The following is a 13,128-nucleotide window of genomic DNA, read 5'->3' as shown; positions in this document are numbered from 1 at the left end:
ATGAATGTGGGAAAGTCCATTTTGAATCAGGATTTTCCATTTTGATGGTAACTTCCATTTTGATGCAGGATTCGTATTTTGAAGGTAACTTCCATTTTGATATTAATCCCTATTTCGATATGGTAACTTCCATTTTGATGTAGGAATCTTATTTTAAAGGTAACTTCCATTTTGATATGGTAACTTCCATTTTGATGGTAACTTCCATTCTGATGCAGGATTCTTATTTTGATGGTAACTTCCATTTTGATGCAGGAGCCTCATTTTGATGGTAGCCCCATTTTGATTTGGTAACTTCCATTCTGATGCAGGATTCTTATTTTGATGGTAACTTCCATTTTGATTTATAATTTATTCTCATTTGATGAGTGTAAGAAATTTCTTGTAAAAGATGAAAGAAACCCAAAGTTTCATGCAACAGTACTAATTAAGTTACAATTCTTAACGAACATGACCTACTTTTACCATAAAAAACTATATATGATTCTTACTTGGAAATAACACCTAGTTCAACAAAGCCTTCAAATCAAATTTAAGGCCTTTTCTATACCTTTGAAGTCTTTCAAAATTCGACTTATTTCGTTGAAGAAGAGATTAAAAATAGTTGTGAACTATAATCATGTTGTTATTTCCATGTAAGAACTAGACATAGTTTCATATGCTACTCTTACTAAATCTGATAATTACTTGTGATTTTATCTCCTTTACTATATACATGTATCTATAATTTACAATCCTAGCAAATGAAGTGTTTCTACGTCAACTGTGGTGTGAATTGTAATAAAATTTGATCTTATATTTGATAGTAAAATACAGACAAGACAATTCTGAAACCAATGCCAATTCATTATAAAATGGGCTAAAGGCAAGATATAGTGAACCTTAAATATCATTGGTACTTTAAATAAATGCAATAATGCATTTATATATTTTCTACAAATTTTCTACTATCATATATTTCAAGAAAAAGGCACTTTGACATAAAGCCATTTGACAAATATTGTAAAAATAAAATTAATTTTTCAGTCTTCAATTTCTAAAAATGATTTTCTAATGGTAAAATAGGGAGCCCATATAAAATGTAAGAACATTTTTCTTCCGTTTAATCTTGTATGGTTTTTCGTCAGTGTAAAGCTTAGTTAAGTTATTTAATATAATGAAATATTTTTATAAAGTGAACAAATTCTAATTCTGTAGATCAAATGTAGAATTTTTTTATTATCTAATCATGATTATAGTTATTTTGTATCAAGTCGTCATTTTTTGCTGTGTGGAGTAGTCCTTCTTTTGTCAAAATTGTGCGAAATATTTTCTCTTTCTGGAAGTCTAATTAAAATTAGACCAAACTTTCGTTCTGTATTTTATTAACTTTCTTTTTTTAATAATGCCACTTCAGTTAGGGTCTGACGACTGGCCTCTTAAACATTTGTCAAATTAGTCTTTTGATGTAACACTGCTTCAACCAATCAAATACCTGCCGTCTCCAACGCTGGCATTTTGTGCGAAATTTGATTGGTGAAAGCAAGGTCATCAGGATAGGTCAAAAGATTATTGTGATGAATGTTAAAGAGGCCAGTCGTTAGACCTGAACTGAAGTGGCTATATATTGAAAATTAAAGCTGATAAAAATGAAACGAAAGTTTGGTTTTGCCACATTTGTGATAGTTATAATTTGATGAGGAAAACAGCCAAAATCGCAACTCATTATGTAGGCTACCCCCACGAGACAAAATCGAATCAGTTTATATGCTATTCTGCAAAGCAAACAAGGGAAGCAACTCCATTCAGCATCGTAATGCTTTGATACAAAGTAACAAATTTAATTGTTGTTATATTTAAATGTTTTATGTTTAGTTTTCACTCAGGTTGCAGAACATTCAATGTTTAAGTCAGTCAAAGAATATTTGTGCTTGTCCAGGAATGTTGGGACTTTAGCAAAACTGACCAGGCCCCGTATCCTAGTGCGAAGATCGTTTCGAATATATGGTGCCAGGAGTCTAATACAGGAAGTTCCCAGATGGTGTCTTTGTTTAATTGTATACCAGACAATAACAAACATTGTTACCTTTTTCTCAATGGGGTTTTTACAATGGGACAGGAGACGGTCACTTCAGAAAAGAGGCTTGTCTGACCTTGCCTCGCACCTAATAATTCTGAGGAATGCTGCCGATTGTTCTGCAAACTGTCTGAAAACTAAGCGTCAATTTATTAGTTTAACTATTTCTATGTATTTCTTCATAACAAAATCAAAATGGCTGAAATTGTTAAAGATGTGTTTAGTATTTTATATTTTGTCGTCTGCCTGAAAGGGGTCATGACCTTTGATCAAGGTCAGCGACCTCTATTTGTTGTGTATATATTGAAACTTTAACATTTATTATTGTCAATATTCGTTTTAAAAAAACGTACAAATTTATCAGATCTTCTGTGTTTTTTTTTAATCGGGGGAAATAATTGTTTTATGGGTCAGAGGCCCAAATGCCTGCTGTTACAATTCCACATGAATCCCATGATTTGTAAGATTTGGGATTTGTGAGGATTCGTAAAATTTTAGCACATTCTGGTTCCATTCTGCTCCTAACTTTTGCCACAAATTCCTGATAGTTTCAAGAATTGAACTACGAATATATGCAAATCAGAGTAGAATTTCACGTACTTGTGACCTAGGCCAGTGCTTCTACAAGAGAGTATCTCTTATTAAACCTGATACGGACTAATCCTGATTCAATTGCGAATCCTAAAATTTATTCATTTGTGGTATTCGTGGCCTCTGTGAAATAGTAGCATGAGAAGGATAGGCCTATACCATTTTTGGTGAAGATAAGAATTATTTCATAGCAAAAAATGTAGGATTTAAGCCCTTTTTCAAAATTTTATTCTGGGACATAGACTCTAAATCCAACCTGTCGTGAAAAAAATAATTGGCCGTGACCCCCTCCAATTCTTAACTTCTGGAGTAGCCACGGCTTTCATAGATTGACAGGGGAGACATGGATAGACAGTGGAAAGATTGACATTGGAGACAAATAAGATTTGATATTGGAATGATTGACAACGGAGACATAGATAAGGTTTGACATTGGAAAGATTTACAAGGGAGACAGAGATAAGGTTTGACATTGAAATGATTGACAACGGAGACATAGATAAGGTTTGACATTGAAATGATTGACAAGGGAGACATAGATAAGGTTTGACATTGGAAAGATTTACAAGGGAGACAGAGATAAGGTTTGACATTGGAAAGATTGACAAGGGAGACATAGATAAGGTTTGACATTGTAAAGATTGACAAGGGAGACATAGATAAGGTTTGACAATGGAAAGATTGACAAGGGAGACATAGATAAGGTTTGACATTGAAAAGATTGACAAGGGAGACATAGATAAGGTTTGACATTGGAAAGATTGACAAGGGAGACAGAGATAAGGTTTGACATTGAAAAGATTGACAAGGGAGACAGAGATAAGGTTTGACATTGGAAAGATTGACAAGGGAGACATAGATAAGGTTTGACAATGGAAAGATTTACAAGGGAGACAGAGATAAGGTTTGACATTGAAAAGATTGACAAGGGAGACATAGATAAGGTTTGACATTGGAAGGATTGACAAGGGAGACATAGATAAGGTTTGACAATGGAAAGATTGACAAGGGAGACATAGATAAGGTTTGACAATGGAAAGATTGACAAGGGAGACAGAGATAAGGTTTGACAAAGGAAAAATTAACATGGGAGACAGATAAGGTTTGACAAAGGAAAGATTGACATGGGAGACAGGTAAGATTTGACAATTGACAGATTGACAAGGGAGACAGAGATAAGGTTTGGCAATGGAAAGATTGACAAGAGAGTCAGAGATAAGGTTTGACAGACAAAAAAATATTGACAAGGGAGACATAGTTTAGGTTTCACAAAGGAAAAATTGACATGGGAGACAGATAAGGTTTGACAAAGGAAAGATTGACAGGGGAGACAGATAAGGTTTGACATTGGAAAGATTGACAAGGGAGACATAGATAAGGTTTGACAATTGATAGATTGACAAGGGACACAGAGATAAGGTTTGACAAATGAATGATTGACAATGGAGACAGAGATAAGGTTTGACAATGGAGAGATTGACAAGGGAGACATAGATAACGTCTGACATTGGAATTGTTGATATAGGAGATATAAATAAGGTTTGACAATGGATAGATTGACAAGGGAGACATAGATAAAGTTTGATATTGGAATGATTGGCAAGGGAGACATGGATAAGGTTTGATATTGGAATGGTTGACAAGGGAGACAGAGATAAGGTTTGATATTGGAATGGTTGACAAGGGAGACATAGATAAGGCTTGATATTGGAATGATTGACAAGGGAGACATAGATAAGGTTTGATATTGAAATGATTGACAAGGGAAACATGGATAAGGTTTGATATTGGAATGGTTGACAAGGGAGACAGAGATAAGGTTTGATATTGGAATGATTGACAAGGGAGACATAGATAAGATTTGATATTGGAAAGATTGACAAGGGAGACATAGATAAGGTTTGACATTGGAATGGTTGACAAGGGAGACATAGATAAGGTTTGATATTGGAATGGTTGACAAGGGAGACATAGATAAGGTTTGACATTGGAATGGTTGATATAGGAGACAGTGAATATGTCAATAAATTATACTTTTAATTTTGCCGGATTCAGACTCGTAGTCTTAAGTGTGGTCTTGATATTTTGCAGAGTATCGTCCCTTTAATTTTTTAAGATGAGGTCAATGAGTCTCTCATCTAAACTGTTCTAGTCACTATAATAAAAATCATGAACACTGCTGTATATAATAATGTTTAGTTTAGAATACAATTAATATTTAATGAAGTCCTGTTTATAAATGTTTACGGGATTTTTTTTCTATGAGGCAAACAGTGACCACTTTTACTTTCAAATAATCAGTATATTTTCAAAATATATTTGTTGATAAATTCTGCATGAGGTAGTTACCGGTACCTCATTTTCCGTGATGTAGTAACGGCTTTGCATGGTTTATGACAATTTCGGCACAAGATGTAGAAAAAACCAAGAGTTGCTATAATTGATATTTATTGTAAGAACTGCTTGATATTTCTAGTTAACAGATGTCGAAAATATATTCAATCTCATTAGATCTCGTTTCCGCTGGCTAAATAACCACATATTTCACAGCTTGATTTTAATATTTCGAGTTAAAAGTTGATATCAGAAATATACCAGGTAACAATCTATTAAAAAATTCAAAAACCATGTTTCCAATTTCCGTTCAATCGATTTAATAAACTTTTAGCTTTATTCTAGGAACAGCTTGACTTAAAGCAACTTTGAAATATTAAATAATAATATTAATAATAAATAAGAACACTATTATGGATATACTACTCCTTTCTGCAACGAATTGAAACGTTCTAGAAAGGAGTAGTATATCTATAATAGTGTTTTTATTTATTTCATGTTTTATCTACTTCTAAATGTCATTTAAAGATTACATAAAACAACATGTTTTTCGGTTTCCACTTAATCGATTTTATAAATTATTATACGGTTTATTATAAAATTTCTACTGTCTGACTATATACACTGAGGTTTAAATTTAATTTTTCTCCCCATTTCATAAATATTTAGAATATAATCTCCAACTTTATGCAATTTGTCTTCAGGTCCATAGAAATATAAGATTCAGTGATTTTACATTTGAAATAGACACACTTCCCTCCCAGAAGTGACCTACTTTTTGGACAGAAAATTTCCTTCTTTAAAAACCGATTGTAGATAGAGAGTAGTGGACATTGTAGACAGAGAGTAGTGGACATTGTAGACAGAGAGTAGTGGACATTGTAGACAGAGAGTAGTGGACATTGTAGATAGAGAGTAGTGGACATTGTAGATAGAGAGTAGTGGACATTGTAGATAGAGAGTAGTGGACATTGTAGACAGAGAGTAGTGGACATTGTAGTCAGAGAGTAGTGGACATTGTAGACAGAGAGTAGTGGACATTGTAGACAGAGAGTATAGTGGACATTGTAGACAGAGATATCCCAGTACAATCTACCTAGAAATATTATTAAAAATATTAAACAACATCGTCCCCTGTTTTCTCTCTATCAATGTTATAAATCTACGCTTTACTAAAAGACTAACTTGATTTTGAATTTTCAAGTGGCCATCTGTAGTCGAAAATACATCAGGATACTTTGCAACTATTTAAAAATATTAAATATCATGTTTCTCTCTTTCAGCTCAATCTAATAAATCAACCCGCCTTGTCTCTGATCTTCTATATATACCTACCCGAATCACCGTTAATCACAAACCTGAATCATCAATACAATATGATGTGTAATGCTAATCTGATGCTGGTAGTGGTCATGTTATGGACTGGCTCTTTAACACTGGCCAGTCCTCAACGCCAACTCAATATGATGAGAAGGTTTTGGGAAAGATCCGGTAAGTATGCCTCTGAGGGCAATATCTACAGTAAAAAAACAGTTTTCAGTACGACCACCAATAATATATTGCGGTGATCTTGAACGGAACTTGAAGGTGGATCGTTTTAACATGTATTGTTTGACCTCCGAACGTTAAGTTTTAATTCTGAAAATGAAGATTACATGAATATTACAGACCGTGAAGCCAATAATATAGAAAATGACATTGTTTCATTATTATTTGTAGTTTGTATAAAGTATGATTTGATAGAAAACGCAGAATGGATACCAAGAGATAGATGTGAGGATAACAAACAGTTCAGATGCCGAAAAGGTTACCGATTAGAAGTTCAAACGTCCTGTAAAAATGGACAGTGGTGTTTGGAACCAACTTGTCAACTTAACGTACCAACTGGTAAAATCTTAAATTCTTAATTTCACTTAAAATAAAAACTGGCTGAAATATGAATAGCTCACTGCACAGAACTGTGCTTAATGGCAAATTGCTGGTTGAATGAACGCTGAAAAAACCTAACAATTATCATATAATTCATTTTTAGTTGACTTGACGCTGTATTTTTAATGTTTTATTGAAATTAGTTGTAGAGTGTCCAAGTGGCCAAAACATAACAAATTCTGATGATGTAACACCATCAGGTATATCTGGTAAAGATTATAATTTTAATTGCACTACTGGTTTCACCAAGAATGGTTTGGAAGGAACTTTGACTTGTGGAGAAAATGGAGATTGGATTAATAAAACAACATGCGAAGGTAGAATATATTATTTTAATATTGCTTTCTTGACATGTAATTCATGATTTTTTAAAGCTAGGTTAGCCAGGATATTTCTGTAACGATCTAGGAATAGATGAGCATTAACGTGTTAACAAAGTTTTTTTTACAAAACCTAAACAAGCGCTTCAAAAGATCTTTGATTTACATCCAAAGTTTTTGACATTTTTTTAACTGTTTTCACATTATAGAAACAGAACAGATGTGTTTTATTTTAAGATATATTCCATTATGATATTAATAACCTTATATAAGTCTTTATTACGGATAGTATATAATTATTTAAGGAATAAATATGGGTCTTGTTATCGTTATGGGGCAATAAACGCTGGTTTTTCACGTGACAAGACGTACGCGACTCGCTCCGTCGGTTCATTTGTCTTGTCATATGATAAACCAGTGTTTATTTCGCAATAGCGATAACAAGATCCACATTTATTCCTTTAATATTTACAGAACTAATGATTGTTCTTCAATATACACAACCTTACCCTTACCCTGTACATTGGCGCACATTTTATAAATCTTACATTTTACATATGCTGACAACTTATCACTTGTAAATATTCTTTACCCTAAATAATTTATCTAAAACTTTATAATTTATATTTCAGGATGTAATTACACGTTGGAGTATTTTAATGGAACAACTGTACAGACCATACAATATGCTGCTGAAAGATCAGCCAATCAATCGGAGTGTGATGAAAAGTGTAAAAACGATACCAGATGCAGCTATGGATATTATGAAATACGAAATTGTTTTTTTTTTTCAGCACCGGCCATCTTTGCAGCAATAACTTCAACTCGAGACGAATGTCTTAATAGATGTCTCAGGATGACGGAATGTGTTATAGTGAGCTACGTATATTCTGAAGACGGAAATTGTTATATATATAACGTTACCCTGGATCAGATCCCCGAAAGCATGAAACAAGGACGGCTCCAATCCAGCAATGCCCTGGCCGAAAAAGTCTGTGAATAAAAACATATTTATCATGATATATCTCTTTTATTACTTTACTTTCGGTAATAACCTGAAGTTTGGGGTGGCAGATAAAAAACACCGATAAAATTTGGGGTATCTTTATATGTCAAGAGCTTAAGGACTTATATACCTCGACTGCAATAGAAACTGTAAACCGGAGCTAGAGCAGAGGGGGTTTTGGTCACCCCCAGTTTAAAAAGTGCCTGGTGCTATTGAAATGAAATGAATGGAGTTTTACATCCTATTTTTCTGCACCATGTGGGCTGATGAAGACGAACAAAGCCATGCAAGGTACAATGGGGGAATTTTTGCAGACGTAGCCTACTCTTTTTTTTCGATTTCCAACTGTCGAGGAATCTTTAACGTGCGCAGTCTGTAGCACACGGGGCCTCGGTTTATTAAAGAATTTATTTATATATATGGATTCCCTTATGAAAATGCTAATACTTAAATGAATAGAAAGTAGAGGTGTTCTAATGACCAGATGACCAAATACCAGTTTGTCTCATATGTCCATAATTAATTCATAATTAGCTAAATTATAAGAGAATTACCAGAAGAATTCCAAAGAGTTACCGATCAAGAAAGGTCAAAAGTTTTTTTGTTTATCCAGACGGTACATACATGGACATCAATGATTGGTTAAAACTCTTAATTATATGCAATAAGAACATAATGATATGATTAAGAATACATGATAATACATTAGAAACACCAATTAATCAAATAATTTGCTTGATTTGACACTAAAAAATAAGGAACCCATATTGTCTAGGAAAGTATTAAAAGCAATCCACGCACATGATTTACTGCCGCTCGATTGTGGAGAACACAACTATATTTTTCATCTGATACGAAGTTTATTTTGACATAATTTTACAGCCATTTCGTTGACCATGTTTCCAACTGATTGCGGTGGTACGTAGGTAAACTTTAGGGGAAATTCGTTGGCTATATCATGATTTTTCCATGTCAAGTAATGAAGTCCTCGCCATGTTGCCATCATACGAAAATGTCGGTTTGTTTCAGGCCAATATATCGGGTATAATTCAATCAAACCTGAATGGTTGGGAAGAAACAGAGTGTGAGATAGTCCGGCACCATGCATTCCGATCAAAATATCGGTTTTAGATACGATTTTCAATTGTTCTTGCATTGTTAACTTGTCTAGTTGCAACGACTTAATATCATGACCTGGAAGTAATTTTGAAACATGGTCGACTAACTCTTGTTCATTTTTAATCTTACGAGACACGAGCCCTGAAGGATTGCGAGGATGTGCAACATAATCTCTTCTCCAGATAAATAACACTGACAGATTATCACAATCCAGTGTTTTTGAAATATTTTTTAAGTTATGCTGTCTTAAAAAGAATGTACGAAAATCCTTTAAATAAGGCACGAAAGTAAGCTCATGATTGTTCAAAGGGCTGTTATAGCCCGGAATTCCCCAAATCAGATTGGAAAATAATGTCTTTCGTTTTAAGGCACCGGCTCTGTAGGTCTGTTTAAAAAGGCGGCGCCATGTATCGTCTAAACCACCATTAGGATGTCCATCAATGAAGAGAATGTTGACGTTTTCTGGACGTTTTTGAAACAGTAACATAACAAGGAAGGCGTTATAGTAGTCCGTCATGGTGTGATATAAATTAACATATTCATATCTTTGAATAGCTATTGTCATTTCAGTTATGACATTAGAAGATGAGTGACCTACCAGATCGTCTGAACACACATAAGATCTCATCCAGTCATTTAAATGACTATTTGGTCTATTGAAAGGTTCAGCCAACATTTTTGCACACCGAAGCTTGAAATATGATTGATTAAGTTTGAGATATTCGGAATTCTCATCTTGGTTCAAAACCAAAGTCATATTTTCACCACCTGGATGTCCTTCAGCTTGATCCGGATCTATAATGACGTTTTGTAGTTGGGCTAATTCCTTTCCAAATATAACGAAATTTCCAGTTTGGTCACTAGTGCGATCCCGGAGCCAGCTGCACACATAATTCGGTTGCCCCATATTTTCCAAGGTGTCTTTTGAGCAAGGGTCAAAAACCATCCAGGGGTTATGACGAGGATGAATTCCAGATTTTGAATAATTGTCATTTGCGTAGTATCTTCCGTATTTTAAAAACTTTTTACGAGAAATATCGAATATAAATATACTTAATAAAATGTAGAAAGTAAGAGATGGTAAAATATATTTTGTATAACGAATTCGACGGATTATTCGTAAAACCTTCATAGCTCACGATTGATTTGTTGGTTGAATTGATCTTCTGGTGCTGTCCAAACTAGCAATGTGACGTATAAAAAGACAAAGTTCTCACGATGTTCAAATATTACACATCACCTACTGAGAAAACCATCTGGTATCTTTGTCTTAATAGACCTACAAAGAAATCTATATAATAATATTATCATACTTTGTGACCAAATGACAATAATTAATTCACTTTGTGACCAAATGACAATAATTCATTTACTTTGTGACCAAATGAGAATAATTAATTCACTTTGTGACCAAATGACAATAATTCATTTACTTTGTGATCAAATGACAATAATTAATTTACTTTGTGACCAAATGGCAATAATTAATTTACTTTGTGACCAAATGACAATAATTAATTTACTTTGTGACCAAATGACAATAATTAATTTACTTTGTGACCAAATGACAATAATTAATTTACACTGTGACCAAATGACAATAATTAATTTACTTTGTGACCAAATGACAATAATTCATTTACTTTGTGACCAAATGACAATAATTAATTTACACTGTGACCAAATGACAATAATTAATTTACTTTGTGACCAAATGACAATAATTAATTTACTTTGTGACCAAATAACAATAATTAATTTACTTTGTGACCAAATGACAATAATTAATTTACACTGTGACCAAATGACAATAATTAATTCACTTTGTGACCAAATGACAATAATTCATTTACTTTGTGACCAAATGACAATAATTAATTCACTTTGTGACCAAATGAGAATAATTAATTCACTTTGTGACCAAATGACAATAATTAATTTACTTTGTGACCAAATGACAATAATTAATTCACTTTGTGACCAAATGACAATAATTAATTCACTTTGTGACCAAATGACAATAATTGATTTACTTTGTGACCAAATAACAATGATTAATTTACTTTGTGACCAAATGGCAATGATTAATTTACTTTGTGACCAAATGACAATAATTAATTCACTTTGTGACCAAATGACAATAATTGATTTACTTTGTGACCAAATGACAATAATTAATTTACTTTGTGACCAAATGACAATAATTGATTTACTTTGTGACCAAATGACAATAATTCATTTACTTTGTGACCAAATGACAATAATTGATTCACTTTGTGACCAAATGAGAATAATTAATTCACTTTGTGACCAAATGACAATAATTAATTTACTTTGTGACCAAATGACAATAATTGATTTACTTTGTGACCAAATGACAATAATTAATTTACTTTGTGACCAAATGACAATGATTAATTTACTTTGTGACCAAATGACAATAATTAATTTACTTTGTGACCAAATTACAATAATTAATTTACTTTGTGACCAAATGACAATAATTAATTTACTTTGTGACCAAATGACAATAATTAATTTACTTTGTGACCAAATGACAATAATTAATTTACTTTGTGACCAAATGACAATAATTAATTTACTTTGTGACCAAATGACAATAATTAATTTACTTTGTGACCAAATGACAATAATTAATTTACTTTGTGACCAAATGACAATAATTAATTTACTTTGTGACCAAATGACAATAATTAATTTACTTTGTGACCAATTCTGTGATCATTCATTGGTAACAGTGTAATTTTTGTAATTAATCAGCAATTGAACTTCTTTCATCCTCAGTTTTGTAAAAAAAAATTAAATAAAATCTTTTTGGTATGGGTAACTTAGTTGTATATCCTAATATTGGTAATTGAGTCGAATATTAAATATTTGAAAGTTTGTTTTCATCATCAAGAAGATGTTATCATTAATTTTGATAAAGTAATTAAAACCAGAAATGCACTGGATTATTTGTTGGTTTCTACCAAAATATTATTTTTAATAATATGCTTTTTTCTGGCCTAACAATCTAATCTCAAAATTTTACCTTTAAAAAATCCTTCACGAACAAGTTTGCCTTCACTGCCACCATAATTGTACCAATAAAGACTAAAAAGAGTTACCGGTATATATCCTGTCACAAAGAGATAAAATAGCTGTTATTTCAAAATTAGAAAATAATTTAGCTTCAGCTGTGACGTGAAAACATGTGGATTTTGATGAGAAAAATCACATTTATGAATATAAAATATAACAATGTGGTGATTGTGATATGTGAAAACTGTATTGTTTTTAATTGTTCAGTTAAAGCATGTAGCTATCATTATATTTTTTAGGAAGATAATTTTCATAGCAGTGCCGAATATTGTACTACAATGTAAAGTCTACTTTGCCTTTTTCTAATTATGAAGAAAGAGAGTGAGACACAGAGAAATTATGATAGTACTAAAAACCCTGTCAATGAGAATTTCTATAAAAAACCACACTTTATAAGGTATTACCTCACTGTAGTATAGATATAGGGCAGGGGATACAGTCAAAATATACCCAATGTGTGTATTCGTTTAATGGTTGAAACCTTTGAGATTCCAAATGAGCTTCATTGTCTTGGCGCCATGGTTCTCCAATCTAGAATTCAACCCAGTCTACACCCTCTTAGACATGAACTTATCTCTACCTAACCCTAGTCCAACCCTAAACCATAACCCAACCCTAGCCCAACCCTAAACCCTTACCCAACCCTAAACCATTACACAACCCTAAACCCT

At 32.7% G+C, this 13,128-nt stretch overlaps 2 protein-coding genes across 2 annotated transcripts; one reads left to right on the top strand and one right to left on the bottom strand.

Moving 5' to 3' along the window:
• Positions 1-6,357: 6,357 nt before the first annotated feature.
• Positions 6,358-8,233, top strand: LOTGIDRAFT_166799 (hypothetical protein; the record flags this gene model as incomplete). Its single annotated transcript, XM_009064247.1, has 4 exons — positions 6,358-6,472; positions 6,701-6,868; positions 7,863-7,961; positions 8,025-8,233. The coding sequence occupies 4 exons, from the start codon at positions 6,358-6,360 to the stop codon at positions 8,231-8,233; spliced, it is 591 nt and encodes a 196-aa protein (XP_009062495.1).
• Positions 8,234-9,080: 847 nt separating this feature from the next.
• Positions 9,081-10,112, bottom strand: LOTGIDRAFT_128470 (hypothetical protein; the record flags this gene model as incomplete). Its single annotated transcript, XM_009064246.1, has 1 exon — positions 9,081-10,112. The coding sequence occupies one exon, from the start codon at positions 10,110-10,112 to the stop codon at positions 9,081-9,083; it is 1,032 nt and encodes a 343-aa protein (XP_009062494.1).
• Positions 10,113-13,128: the final 3,016 nt, after the last annotated feature.

Source organism: Lottia gigantea, assembly GCF_000327385.1.
Source record: "Lottia gigantea unplaced genomic scaffold LOTGIsca_61, whole genome shotgun sequence".
NCBI classification, from domain to species: Eukaryota; Metazoa; Mollusca; class Gastropoda; family Lottiidae; genus Lottia; species Lottia gigantea.
The sequence above is the reverse complement of the archived record's forward strand: the minus strand, read 5'-3'. Positions and strand labels throughout refer to the sequence as shown.